Here is a 14,660-nt window from a genome sequence, read left to right on the forward strand (position 1 = left end):
CAACATATGCGGATGCTTCTATCATACTATAGGATTTTGCCGATTGTTGGTGATATCTAGATACTAGGGCATTTATCTACAAGATCGATATCCATCAATCACTAAATGCAATATTCAAGACGACATAAATCACTAGATGTGGATACTTGTTAATATCATATCCCTATACCATCATGCCAGTCACGGATTAACCTACTAAGCTTCACGCACCTATTCACGTCACGTGAGATGCCCTACGATGAATCGCCCTCTACGTGAGTATCACTTACAACACACTCATCAACATGGCAATTCCCTATTCCAAAACCATGGGTAACTCCCATTAATCCAATACCCTCACACTAGGAAACTACCATGCCATTCATCAAAAAGCATACGTACTACTATATAGCCACTAAAGAATGCCTACCTTTCCTCTTACCCTGCGCTATACAACCCTCACCACCATCACCATCCCCATCTAATACATTCCAGTTAATATGTCCTCCCCAATGGACCTCTCCCACCCTCTACCAACCCCCTACCCCAAAAAGTCCCTCTACGACCCTCCTATCCGCATCCTCGTCGACACCCGCATCCACCTCCTCCCAGGTGACACCAACGAAGACCGCAACACCTTCCTCATCAACCACATCTGCCACCTACACTGGCACACCGAATTCATCCCCTCCAAGCACCGCCGCTACGCCTTCAGCACGGAGCGTTACCCTATCGAGTCTACCCGCTGTTTGTTTCTTGTTGATTGCGGCCAGACCGCAAGCAAGGAGGAGGATGAGGATGTTCCTGTGGTGTATTATAAGTGGACGGGGGGGTATTTGTAAGATTGCCTACTAACTACCCACTTTGATCTTTACTAGATGTATTAGGTTGTGATGGTTTGTAGTTGAATGCTAATTTGATATCGATGGATGAGTTAGGACCCCCCTACCCATCCTATCCTACGAAGCCTGGATCAAGAATAAACTCAAATACGTGTATCCGTTTACTCCTGCGCCGAATTGGCAGAATGGCGTTAATCGGGATCGAGAGCGAGAGATGCTTTTGTCCAAGGTGTTGTGGGCGAGTAGTAGTGGTGGGGCGACGGATGATGATTTGAGGGCTTTGAGGGATAATGAGGAGGATTGGGCGTGGTTGAGGGCCACTTTAGATCCGGATGTTTTTGGTGGGTTTTTGTATGAGGCGAGGAGGAGAATTTATTGATATCATTTAGTAATTGGGTAATAGATGATGTGGGTAGTGTTTGGTTTGAGGAAGGTATGGGTTTGTCTCTTGGGGGTAGTCTGGGATGGTGGTAGGGTTGCTGCTTCTTTCGGATATGGTTGCATCTTTGTTTCCACACTGATAAGTAGTATGGATTTGATGGTTTGGTGCAGGTATGGTAGTTACTTAGGTGGTTGTTTAGGGAGTAGTATGAAAAGAGAATCATGTCAAACTGAAGTCAATTTCCTAGAGTAGACGAGGGGGTTGATATGACATATGGCAGGCTTTTGATGATAGCTAGATAAATAAGTAGAAGAGTCGTATAACTAGAAGGCCTGGACATCCGCACAATCGAGGTATTACAATATAGTAGTGAGTACTGCTCATTGCTTCGCTAGCGACCCATTAACATTTAGTGTAGTTGCCAGTCTATTTGAACTAATGACACCTTTACTTCGCTGGGCATACATCCTCGAAAGAGCCCGATCTGATACTCTGTTTTTGTCGTGTTGAGCCTCGTCGGTATGGCCCAGCTATATTGTTCTAGGGTTCTGTTCGCAGTGTGATTGACGATGAGTTAATGGGTGTATGTGTCCCACATATTTCCCAGTCCCTACTACTAGTAGTATGGAACCCGGTAGTCGAGAAGTATGCATTTTCTTCCCCACCGAGACCTCTTGCAGCTGTTGCGCATAGCGATGGTACCAGCAGCTCGACTGATATGAGGCACCTCCCGAAACATCCAAAGAAGTACAGCGGAGCGCACGCTGAGCTTTTGCTCTCTTGTTGGTAGCCAGAAAGAGACCTGGGTGGTATAGGCTGCATGGTCGCATTTTTCGGGGGTCAAAGCTAACTGAGGAAGGCATGAGTTAGAAAGATCCCTGAACCATGTCGGCCAGTGGCAGTGCGCGGCTTTTTATACCTTTTTGAGCACATCACGGGGAGGGCTTACTGTGGCGGAGCTGGAATGCATATGTTTGCTTTTCATCACATCTCATAAGAGCGACAACTCCCTTCAGAGCAGGTCTTTGCTGACTTGATAGATTTGTTAGAAAATTGCCTAACTGCAGATTCTTGTTTCGGGCCCCCGGAAACAATGAGCACATCTTGGAAGTACAACTGTTCAGGCCCATCTCCCGAATGGATCGCCAACAGTGATATCACAGGCACCGGTGTAAGCCTATTCCGAAGAGAGCACAAGGCTAGTCTAATCTGCATCCTACAGGTTGTCTTCAGCTACATCATAACAGCCGGAATAGTGGTCGTGGTTCTTGCACTATACTACTTTGCTGCATATGATCCCTCTCATGATCCATTTCAAGGGACCAAAAGGAACAGTGCACCCAGGGCCTTTCACCCTAACCCAGTGGACGCACTTATACTCGAGGATTCGAGACGTATAGCAATGACTTGTCTGGGTGCATTTGGTTGCATTTCCATCAATAATACCAGTTTTGAGGAAGCATTCATCAGGGTTTCTCCCCTCCTCTAAGCCTCCATGGTTATTCTTCTGTCATGCTTTACTGACGCGGGTCATAACCATAGTGTATCATCGCATTCAGTGACATGCAGCTCTTGACTGGCTATTCTTTACTTATCAGTGGTTTTTCGCAGCTTCGCTCTGGTCTACAAACATTCTACTGGCAAGTTGTCATAGGTCTGACCTGGTTCTCTACCATTACACATCTTTCTTGCCTGACGGCGTTGCGCAATCACCTTTATCTTCACTCCTCTGAGCGTACATGGCGGCTAGCTGCCATGGCTATATTGTGCGTTCTCTTGGCGATTGGCCTAGGATTTACCGCAAACTATGATTGGGTCTTTTTTGGCGGCGGGGACGAACCGAATTACGGGGATGCTGCAATATGCTATATTCGAATCAGATCGCCATTGGGACAAGCTTTCTATACTATGCTATTCTCGGTCCTGCTTATAACCTTTTCATTCGTGGTGCGCATTGTCAAGCTCTATCGATTCCTTTCAGTGGATATCTTCACCAGGGCAAGGTCGAGGGTCAAACACTGGACATATACAAGCTTACGGATCGTGCATGACTGGTCAGATGCATCAGCCCAGCCGCCCAGCTTGAAATGTATGATCTGCTATTATCCATTATTAGCAGCTAAGCTATCGGCGGATCTGCTTGTCGATGGATGGGCGTCTGTCTTCATGGAGGCTAGTTGTCCTTCCCAATTCCCCGCTTGTTTCTAACGCGATCTGACATCAAATACAGATCTTCTGGGTAGCTGTGGCCTATTCCTGGGGTATTTATCGGTTGATTGCCACGCTTCAGATGACATGGAAGCCGACTGGATTTCTCAATGGGTCGAGCGATTGGACGTTTGGCCAGGTTATTGCGATGCTACTGCTCGCCGGGCCCCTCATAACGATAGTGGAATCATTTCAATCCGATACTGGTGGGTAGAGTTCGGGAGTCCAGCACAGAAGGGTCCTAATACTAGACACAGGGCAAGGAAAATACCATCCTACGGGAAATGCGACCCACGGGCTCTCCGCGCAAAATGTACCCACGGGACAAACAATGATTCCTGCTTCCGGTAGATCCAGCCCTATTCTCGCATCATCCAGAAATAGTCGGCTTCCTGGGCATGCCACCTGGCGCTCATATCGCAGCATTCTACGTATGTCCTGTGTCTATTGCATGCTGATGTCATTGCCAATGTTGGGACTTTTTATTTTTGCTGCTATAGGAGAAGGTTCTTTCATAGAAGGATTTATCATGTTGGGCGCGGGTCGTTCATGTTACTTCTTTCTCTTTATTCCACTGATTGGCCTTTGGGAGATGATTCTCTTGTCGCTCGCATTCGATGAACTATTGAATGGGCGGAAGCGATGGGAAAGAGTTACCCTGTGCCTTCTTAATGTCTCTGTCTGCCCTTCCTGTTGTCTATCCTGGATGCTATTGTTTTGTCGTTTTGGCGGAAGCGCGAGTATTGTCTGGCTAGGTGTTATGCAAGCAACGCTCTTTGTTGTCTATGGCCTTGTTGTAACTCTGCGTGCAGTCCTCTCTCGCCAATAGCGCAAGCGGCTTTCACAAGCCATTCCAGGACAGTACGATATCATTGCAGAGGATACCGGGATCAGTGTTGTCAAATATCAGAGTATTTAAAATCAGGTCAAAAACCAAGCTCTTAATAGTTATATTAGGGACAAATACAGTAGTTTCTTATGTTCTAGAATTAAAATTCAAATCAGACATAAGCATAGTGTCTCTTCTTGAATCACATTAGTATCACAGGCAGATCCAGTCACCTGCCCCGTAATTACAAAATTTTATACTCTGATAGTGTATAATTATACAGATTTTTTTTTGTTTCGTTTTTTGTTTTTTGTTTTCTGAATTAGACCATTTTATCTCTCTTATCAGTTGATTATCTATTAATATATAATTTTAACATAGCAGTCACAGGATGAGGTGTGGGAGACTGAGGTCTCACATCAGGGACAGTGGCAGTGGCAGGCTAGCAAAATCATTCTGTAGTATTTGTAGTGCTTGACTAGATAGTCTCCCCGAGTAGAATTCCGCTGATCAGTCCTCCTCCGCCTAATCCTAGGGCAGCTGCAACTTTCTTCCCTAAGCTTTTCTTCTGCTTCTGGTTGTGGGGAGGCTGGGATGGATCATAGGTGTTTTGGTATGGATTGAGATACTGATTCGGATATGCAGGGTACGGGGAATAAGTAAGGTTGTGATTATAGCCGTTGTAACTGTATTGTGGCTGCTGGTAGCTAGTGTATCCTTGTTCTGGGTTTGGCGCGTAGGCAGACTGTGACGAAGGCTGTGGAGTGTACACTTCCGGTAGGTTATGGTCATCTGGATTCGGATCTCCTTGGCCCACTGGTCGATGGCGTGTAGTAGTAGTAGTAGCAGCCTCACGACTGGGTGGGGGCCCGGCAGGAGGCGGAACGGGTCCAGCAGGCGGGGCTGGCTGGTCTGGTCGTTCCCAGTGGGACTGTCTGGTATGGATATTGATATAGTACCTGTTATAGTGTAGTAGGGCCGTCAGTGGTGTTCATACAGAGATGAAGTAGCAAAGGAAGAAGGAAGAGAAGAGTTTTATACCTACCATGCTTGATACCGATCGTCAAACTCGGCTTTCCAACCCTCGGGTACAGAGGGAGTAGGCGGAGGCATATTGACGTTGATCGAATTGATGATGCTCAAGGGGTAGTACCAGGTATGGCAGTCCGCAAATTGTAAGCAGAATATGGCACAGGGGTAGATAGATGCAATATAAATAGGGAGGCGCTATAGCTACATCAGCAAATCCCACGTGATGGTAGGCAACCACACACGCATGACTTAGACCTCGCCAAACCCCTCCCATGCCCTTGGGTACTATCTGCATACGGGCACCCAGCGGCAGATCCAGGATTTTAGTGCAATAGTGTGAGACTCTAACCAGGAAAATAGTTGGGTCAGCCTCGCAGCGGGATCCCGATACTGAAGGAGCTCCTGCAGTTATATTTTAACAACTGATATCCATAAATCTGTTGATATCTCTTTCACTAAGTCTGATATCAGACAATCTTCATTATCTCATTATTCTTCCGAGTAGAAATGAAGGCTACGTTTGTACGCCGCCAGTAATTTTGTGGGAAGAGATTCAGCTGAAGCATCCCCGCTTGTCCTTGTTTCGGATCAGACCTCCAACCTATGTAAGCTCCCTTCTGCTAAAAGCAAAAATACAACGATTGGATCTTGGAAAACAAGCATAGAGAGTAGCGCTAGGATTGCCTGGACCCCACTCCCTTTTCTTGGCCCTGGTCTCTCAGCTCACTCGAATGGCTGAGAGGGAACGGACGTGACTTAAAAAGGAGGCTGGGCACGTAGATAAGCAACTTACTTAGTAGATTGTGGAAAGACCGAATAACCAATCATACCGTTCCATAGTGGCACAGGCCGTTCTCGGGGTCGGAGGATAGAAAAGGAAGAAGGAGATAGAAGGATGATCTCACTTTACCAGCCCCAGCATCTCTAAGCTTAATCTTCTTAAGGTGTTTGTACATTCCTGCCCAACCATACTAGCTTCTTGGGAGTCTCTGACCTGCTATAGACAGCATTCACTGAGAAGCATACTTGAAAGCAGGCCATGAGCGCTCCCGACTACGCCTTGGCAAATTACTTTTCTGAACCCATAGGTTACCCACCAAGATCACTAAGCAAGGCAGACTCGCCAGGCATAACACAATGTCTATAGAGGATATCTTTTTGCCTAGACCAGTCAGGGCTACTATCAATCTAGTTAATGTGGCGCTCTGGTTGATTCATATTTACCGAAGCTTTTAATGGATGGTTAGCTCGAGATACCAGTCTTTTACTAAATAGCCTAGCAGTCAATCTCCAGAATATTCACTGCTTCAAGCGCACTAGGTGCGAGAGTCTGGAATCTACTATAGTATAAGCTGTCATAAACAAACAGGAGCCTGAAGTACATACTTCTAGTCATGATTATATTTTACATAAGAAAAGTCATTATATCATATATTCTATATAACATCTATCTCTATAAAATAGTCTATTAAAGATTGTCAAGATGTAGAGCAAAACGTATGTGTATTCAATCTATCTAGAATTCAAAAAGGCGGGTGGTTTAGAACTGAAGAAGTGGTGGTCGGAAACCACGCAAGGAAGAAGAGGTGGCGGAGGGGCAGCTGACACCTGCCTGACTGCAGTAAATGTCTTAGCATAAATTTTTATTCAAAAGGCTGCTAACTGTGCCTGTACAATATCGAATATACGTAGTAAATATACAGACTTTCTTGATAAGCTTATGTCATCGTAGTTTCCAGGATCTTGTAAGGAGCACTTGTTTTAGTGAACTGGGTGCCAACCAAGAATGCCTGGCTTAGTCGCTGTTGGTCACATTTCAGGTTTCGCGTTGCTCACCTACGATCTCATCAATTATGACCCCCGGGGCGCACTAGGCTGATGTTGAGTGGAGTTTGTCCGTTGTCGATCGCCCCCACCTCAGGTTGAGTGTGTCTCCTGTCCTGAATTCGGTTTGTGTGAAGTTATAGAATGTTCCAGGTTTGCAGTTAACAAGGCCGTGTGTGGACATTGCTAGCCTCCACAGTGGGTAGTCGCTCGGGCCAGGCTCTAGAATAGGGCTCGTCGCTCATGACGGGGGACAGGCCTCGAAATGATATCCAGATCATTAAGCCGGACGGCTAAGCCCATGGAGACAGAGTATGACAATACTTCTAATATTAGTCGGTTCTTGATTAATGCAGACATCCAGGTTCGTTTGATATTCGCCAATCAGACTCTCAATATTGAGCAGAATGTCTGGTCTGCGTGACGCGGGCTTAAAACTCCGACACCAGCTTGTGCTACTCAAAAGGGGGGTGTCTCCTCACACGGCCGCTTCAGCCCGCGCTGGGCTCAGAACATCCCTGCGGCTGTTTGGAAGACATCACAATTATTGGTGGTCGAGGTCGATCACTACTCTTGTCAATCAGCCGGTTCGCATACGGCCCTACGCCGTCCGTGCCGGACTGAGTCCGTTCTGCGACGGTCCGTTGCTGTAAGCGCCGGTTGGCTTAGATTGTGGTTCCGGCTGCGTTAGTGCTACACTGCCAATTTATAGCACTCACATCTCAATCAAGCAAACATGTTTAGCGTCAGGAACTGCGAGCTGGTGCTTTACTCATACGGGCATGGGTCATCCGCAGATTAATTGGACTCGCTGGGGGATTGCCTGGGCACTGCGAAAAATAGAAAAGCGTTATTATCCCCGCTGCGTCAATTCACCCATTGACATGGCTGCGCCATGCACAACCTTCCAGGACTTTCTTATTCTCATTTATCTTCACTCGAGACATGACTTCTCCAGTCTTTCTTTAGATCACTACAATGGCAGCACTCCGATCACAACATCGGCGACGAATCGCTCTAATTATCTTAGGAATAATTGCCGTTTTCACCTGGACTTTCGCAGCGTCACGATCGCAAAGTGCCGACGAAGCTACCAGCCATGGACAGTTCTGGTCTGAGTTCTACCCTATACTCATGGCCTCAGAACCCTACTCCAATTCTCCAACAAGAGTCGCAAACGCCGATTCTGTGGGATTCGACCCCAAGAACACCGATCCGCTACCTGACCTCCTGCGCCTCTCCAAAGAGGACGTCTACGCCATGAGAATCTCACACAGCAAGTTCGTCGACTTGATTGATCAAAATCCACCGAGCCTACACTACCAACCACACACTCGCGGCCTTGTCTCGACAGCCGGCGGGTCTTACCTCCCCGTCCTCGTTATCTCCCTGCGAATGCTTCGCCGAAGTGGCTCGACGCTCCCGATGGAAGTCTTCCTCGCCAGCTGGGATGAGTACGATGGTTATGTGTGTCAAGTTGTACTTCCTTCTCTGAACGCGCAATGTATCGTTCTCTCCGAGATTCTCGACGCCATTCCCGACAGCAGGTCCATCGAGAAATATCAATACAAAGTCTTTGCCATGATGTTCTCCTCATTCGAGGAGATCCTCTTCCTAGACGCAGATGCATTCGCTCTCCAGGACCCAGAAGTATTATTTACTTCCGAACCATTCACCTCGAAAGGTCTAGTCACCTGGCCTGACTTCTGGCGACCAACAACATCACCACTATACTACAAGATTGTATCACAGGATGAACCCGCACCCGGCAAAAACAAAAAGCAGAGCCAACACCAACACCAACACCAACAGCAAAACCCCGCTACAATTCGCCAATCCACCGAATCGGGAGAACTGCTCCTCTCCAAACGAACCCACACACGCACCCTCCTCCTCGCCGCCTACTACAACTTCTACGGCCCCAGCCACTACTACCCCCTCCTTTCACAAGGCGCCGCCGGCGAAGGAGACAAGGAGACCTTCATCGCAGCAGCCATCGCCCTCAACGAGCCCTTCTACCAAGTCAGCGAGCCAATCCGCGCAGTAGGTAGAGGAACGCCCGATGGCTTCGCAGGGTCCACCATGGTCCAGTACAATCCAATAGAAGATTATGCGTTGACCAAGAAAGGCGAGTGGCGCATCCGGGGCGCATCCGTACCACCCCCACAACCGTTCTTTGTTCATGTCAACTTTCCCAAGTTCAATCCGGCTACGGTGTTTCATGATAACGGGCCGGTTGTGGATGAGAACGGGAGATATACGCGGGCGTGGACGGCGCCGGATGATGTGGTGGAGGCATGTGGAGGGAAGAAAACGGAAAAGGCGTATTGGAAACAGATTTTGTGGACGGCGTGTGCTCTTGAGGGTAAGAGTATTAGTTGGAAGGGGAGGGATGATATTTGTTCGAAGACGGCGGATTATTGGAGTTCGGTTTTTGAGGGGATGGAGGGGGTGGATCTTGCTTAGGGGGTTAATAGCATAGTAGTACCTACTGAGTACTAGTTGTCCATGAAGTCTTGTGCTGGTTGCAAGAGGTGAATGGGTTGTATATAGCATGGAATATGTTCGGGTGTTTGTAATTGATGTCTTATAAGGTCACTACTGTGGACTTGTTTTATAACCCGTTTTTGATTTACGGACACTGGAGAGTGCCTTTTACATGAGGTTTCATAGATACTGCTATTAGGTACTATGACTGATGTTCTTTCGAGCGTCTAACATAAAAAAATAAGAGGAATTACCGGTCATCTTGACAAGAGGTGGATTTAATAGCCCGCTACAGTTGATCATGCTGTCTATATATTCTGCTTCTAAGACAGCCAAATAAGCTTATTGAATGGTTTACTGGACAGCTACTACTAGTTTTTGAATTGGTGATGTATATTACAATGGTGCTACGGCATATATTCTACGTATATATCTAAATACTAAGCCGACTATGTGCTACATACTACCTAGTGATAGGTAATAGTATATATGCGACACAATGACACAATCACTAGTTTGTACCATACATAACCATAAGCTACTACAAGCCAAGGCATTCTGGTCTAGCAGGTCCAATATATAAATGCTCCATAGACAGTATGAGTAATAGAATGATTTATATAGGTCAAGCGGAATATAGTACATTCTATTCCATAAGTAAATCATCATGGCTCTATATCTTCAACTGGATGTTATCCTTCTATCTACGTGAAAAGTAATCCAGACTTGGATATATACTTACCTCAGCGTGACATGCCTTCATTTAACTCCCATTGCTGAGTTATCATATGCAATATTCGAGAATGATCATACCAAATGCCTACGAAATCAGAGAACGTACTAGTTGAAGTTCTTAGTTTAAGATGATCTTGTTGGTATATACTTGCGTGTGTACCTGCCAGCTGACATTCCTCAACCTACTCAATAGACTACCCTATCATCCTATTAATATATAGCAAGATTGAGTAGTACCTTCATATTTCAATCTCAACTGATCCTTATTCATTACAAACCACTCTACTTATTCCAATTCCGTCTAAATCACTCATAGCTACGAAGTCCTTTGCATCCTTCAAGTTCAACACCAGCAGCAGCAACAGTAGTAGAAATTACTCTCTACGCGTACGTCATACCAGCCATGCACGTCAGGAATGGGTATGTCAGTAGTAAAAGCTACGAGTAGAGTAGATCTAAGCTTCAGCATTCCTCCGCCGTTACAGAATCCCATCAAACATCGACTGATCGACTCTATACCTACCTGACTCATCACCTTAAAATTGTCGGGCTGACATACCAGCCCAGCGAAATTATCCGCGCCAATCAATGACAAAAATTGGAAGGTATCCGGATTTAGTAGTTAGTAGACGTTGTCGCATGCGGACATGAAACAGCTTGATGGGAGGTTTGATAATTCCTGTCCCCTTCAACGCCCCCGTTTCTCCCCCGTTTCCTCCCCATCATATACGGGAGGAATGCGGGCTGGCCGTTAACGGAAAGGGGGGAGAAAGGGAGGGGCCGAACCGAGGAGAATGGACAGTCAGGTCAGCCAGCGACTTCGGTCGGTCAGCTAGTCATTTAGTTAATTAGATAATCAACTAGCTAGTCAGGTATGTAAGTAATTATGAAGATGCCCGTGCGTGATGGGGATGGTGAGCAAACAAGTAATTTTAAGCCTCTCTTTTTTGTCTGCCCGGTTTGGAGAGGGGCAGACCACTTTGTTAGGTATGGGTCGGCGGCTGTTGGACTAACATGTCGCTTACTGGATTGGTAAGGGTAGAGTTGTGTGTGTGTATGCTCTGCGGGGCTCGGGGACTGAACGCTGAATGCTAGACTAGGACATGAGAGACAGAGAGAGGATACTACTCCGTAGTCCCCGAGACATCATGGGAAGAGAAAAACCACCACGCACACTTGCTCCGTGCTTTTAGGCAACAGATCCCGGGAAGCGAAAAGCAGCACTAGGGGGACTCGGGAGTGGGAGTGGGATGCGCTTTTCACGGCGCGCCGGATCCGACGAGGCCGGTTAGATAGGTAGACTGGATGCTATTCACGTGTGTACTTAAGTAGACACTATTGGAAACCAAATGGGGCAGATCTAGTCGGAGATCGTTAAAGGCTGACTGAGTGACGGAGTATTCCGTCGCCGGAGAAAAGGGAAAATAAAAGAGGAGTCAGAGAGTCATGACCCTGCAGTGGAATTCGGTGCGAGGTATTTGGTCGTACGATGGATCCAAAAGTGATAAGCAAATGTGATGACCAAAGCGCATGCGCTGGGGGAGTTATTCGGTCGGAAATGTATCAACCACCCCCGGCACATCTGATCCAGCAACAGACATAACCACAGTACATTATTTTTACTGTGTTGTGATGCAGGTCAGTGACTTGGCTGGCTACCTACCCCTATCAGTGGCTCTGGGAAGTGCTTTAGTGTAGGATGGATGCTTGTTTAGCGTCGGCGGTAAGTCTCGACTCAGTCGGATACTTGCCTAATTGGGCAAGGCGTGGGCGTGCCTGGCTCTCGGACGGTCGGAAAACGGCACTCCATCACCATTCGGCCTATCATTGCTGTGGCTGAGTTGGGTTGGACCAATGGCAAGGATGATATGCACGGATCATCCGCGGGTCCGTTCTGGTCTTTTCCCGGTCGGGTCTAGACGAGGTTGCACAACTGGCAGTAAGTAAGTAGTCTAGCACAAGCAGGTACCTCGCCCATTGCGAGGCAGGAGTCAGGTACGAGGGAGGTACGCTGTGTGTACCTGCATATACGGTATCCAGTCGATCAATGTGGTAAGATGGAAAAAAGAAATTATACTCCGTCTTCAACCTCCAGATGCATGCTTGTCTCTCTCTTTTACTCTTTTTTTTCTCTCTCGGCTTTCACTATCCCCGGATTTGTCTTGCCCTACCGTATTAATAGCACCCGTTCATGTGTTCGTAGGAAGGTGCCAGCGATTAATTAATTTAATAAATTAATAGATTCGGCGATAGAATCCAGATGGAAGACTAGCCCCCGACTAACCGCCTCAGTAGTCTGTAGTCTGTACAAGTCAGCACGAGTGCCGAACAACGCTTCTCCACCCACCCCCCCCTAGCGCTGTCATCCGCAGTGGTCCAATCAGGACTTATGTGATGGCGAGAGGGGCGGGTACCTGGACCGAATCACCAGGGATAATGGTGGAAGTGGTCGGCACGGGCGGAGTGCAGCGCCAAAGATCAGTGAGTGATTTGCGCTGAACGACAGAAATATGGGTAGAAAAGCGAGGGGGATCAAAGTAAATACGGAAGAAAATCGAGGCCAAAGGATATTAATAGAAACCCAGCACGTCGACAGCTCCGGGATTACGGTTGTACCTGAGAGGGCGTAAGAGTGGGAGGCCACTCATACGGCTGGCCAGAAAGGCAAAATGAGGTCAGTCACCTGCTGGAAGCGGTAAAGTCCCTGATCCTCTTTCTGTGGACAATGGCCGGAGAGGCCCGAACTGCCCTTACCAAGTCTCCCACCAGCGCCAACCTCTTCCCACTCGCGCCCTGAATTGTGCGGTTCGCCATCCATGGTTCCAATCCTGAAGCTGTAATGGGTAAAGCAATCAGTTAATCAGGACTCAGAAGTGTCCCCTTTCCCACCCATGGTGATGCGGTGCCCGGTGACGGAACCACGGCCCTGGTTCTGCGGTTCGATTCAGGAACCGGCTCGAGTGGCAGGTCGCTTCTTGGGGTAGGTTTCTTGGCTCCGCCTCTTTTTTGTCCTCTTTTCTTTTTTTTCCTTCCCACTTCCCTTTCCTTGATTTTTTTTTTTTACTTCTTTTCGCTTTGCTTTCCGGTCCTGATTCGGCAAAATTATGAGGTCACTCCACCACCTGAAACCCTTTTGTAGCTTGTCAATCGTCGGGCGCTTATGCGATCCCGTCCGGGCTTTGGAACGGTCCAGGTCACGTTGTGTCTGGTTCGCTACCCCTGGTTGTATCCGTAGTCCGATCGCTCGGTGGGTTCGCCTGCACGATGTTTCTGGAGGCATGGAGGTAGACAATACATGACTTAGTTGCTGGTCCCTACATAATTGCATCTAGAAATGACTGGGATCGCGAGCATGGTAGCTATTTATGGCTATAGATGGTCGAAGGGGATGATGCTCCGATTCGGCTGGGTTGGTCGTTGCCTTGCTTAGGCACACGGTTCCGACTTTCCTCTGCTGGGTATCTTCTGCTGGAGCGACGCAGAGTGACTGACTGGGGAGGGGGAAAGTACGAGCATAACCTAAACCATCCTGAGGTCGCAGTCTTCAACGTCCACATCCATGCAGAAAGGCACGGAAGAGAATGCTTATTGGATGGCTGGAATCCCAAACAACAACGTCGGGCAGCAGGTGCAGATGCCGTGACTGGATGCAGGGGCTAAAACAAGGCGGTGGGTGTGGGTGGAGGGCGGTGGTGGTCTTGTAACATTCTGGTCCTGCTTCAAGCCATGTGAAATTCTGTAACAACCCAGATGTTTTATCCCCTCCGGATGGAGTAGTAGCAGCAGCAGCATATCGTGACCATAACAATCTCATTTCGATCAACAATGTCTAGATCGTGGGAGAATAAATACTCAAAGGATTTGGTTGATCCTGAGAGATATGAATTAGAGGAAAGGGAAAAGAGGATTGATTTTTCAATGCTCTGAGTGAATTGAGCTACGGTGATTTACTTACTCCTTGACTCACAACTACTACTACTTCTTGGAGCTGCCTCGCCAAAAAATTCTATACCAGGAAAAATAAATCGATCATTAATAATAAAAGAAACAAATAATCCGAAAAGGAAATAATAGGAAAAAGGAAAAGGGAATAAAGGGCAGAAAAAAATAAAAAGGAAAAAAGAGAGGCGGCCAGCCCCACGGAGAAAGTCAGGAACAGCCGGTGCCAAAACAGTCCAGCGCCAACTACTGAACCCGCTAACCACTTTGGGCCCTCCCCCATCCCATCTCCTGACCATCGCGCTCGCTCGCTTTCTCCTCTGCCTCCTCCACCCGTTTGTCTCTTCTTCTTCCCTTCTTCTTCTTTCCTCCCTTTCCCTTCCTTCCCACCGACCATCTTCGC

General features: G+C 47.5%; 4 protein-coding genes across 4 annotated transcripts; 3 read left to right on the plus strand and 1 right to left on the minus strand.

Annotated features, from left to right (window-relative positions):
* Positions 1-479: 479 nt before the first annotated feature.
* On the plus strand, positions 480-1,200 carry BO87DRAFT_396804 (uncharacterized protein; the record flags this gene model as incomplete). Its single annotated transcript, XM_025625265.1, has 2 exons — positions 480-817; positions 918-1,200. The coding sequence occupies 2 exons, from the start codon at positions 480-482 to the stop codon at positions 1,198-1,200; spliced, it is 621 nt and encodes a 206-aa protein (XP_025479989.1).
* A 1,013-nt stretch (positions 1,201-2,213) lies between these two features.
* On the plus strand, positions 2,214-3,625 carry BO87DRAFT_358442 (uncharacterized protein; the record flags this gene model as incomplete). The annotated part of the gene is made up of 4 exons (XM_025621469.1): positions 2,214-2,374; positions 2,426-2,674; positions 2,746-3,379; positions 3,447-3,625. The coding sequence occupies exons 1-4, from the start codon at positions 2,297-2,299 to the stop codon at positions 3,623-3,625; spliced, it is 1,140 nt and encodes a 379-aa protein (XP_025479990.1). The 5' UTR covers positions 2,214-2,296.
* Positions 3,626-4,586: 961 nt separating this feature from the next.
* On the minus strand, positions 4,587-5,428 carry BO87DRAFT_376397 (WW domain-containing protein). The gene is made up of 2 exons (XM_025623286.1): positions 5,286-5,428; positions 4,587-5,199 (listed from the first exon to the last, which is right to left on the minus strand). The coding sequence occupies exons 1-2, from the start codon at positions 5,351-5,353 to the stop codon at positions 4,719-4,721; spliced, it is 549 nt and encodes a 182-aa protein (XP_025479991.1). The 5' UTR covers positions 5,354-5,428; the 3' UTR covers positions 4,587-4,718.
* A 2,403-nt stretch (positions 5,429-7,831) lies between these two features.
* On the plus strand, positions 7,832-9,562 carry BO87DRAFT_376398 (alpha-mannosyltransferase; the record flags this gene model as incomplete). The annotated part of the gene is made up of 1 exon (XM_025623287.1): positions 7,832-9,562. The coding sequence occupies exon 1, from the start codon at positions 8,075-8,077 to the stop codon at positions 9,560-9,562; it is 1,488 nt and encodes a 495-aa protein (XP_025479992.1). The 5' UTR covers positions 7,832-8,074.
* Between the last annotated feature and the right edge of the window lie 5,098 nt (positions 9,563-14,660).

This window comes from Aspergillus neoniger (assembly GCF_003184625.1).
Source record: "Aspergillus neoniger CBS 115656 unplaced genomic scaffold BO87scaffold_15, whole genome shotgun sequence".
Classification (NCBI taxonomy): domain Eukaryota; kingdom Fungi; phylum Ascomycota; class Eurotiomycetes; order Eurotiales; family Aspergillaceae; genus Aspergillus; species Aspergillus neoniger.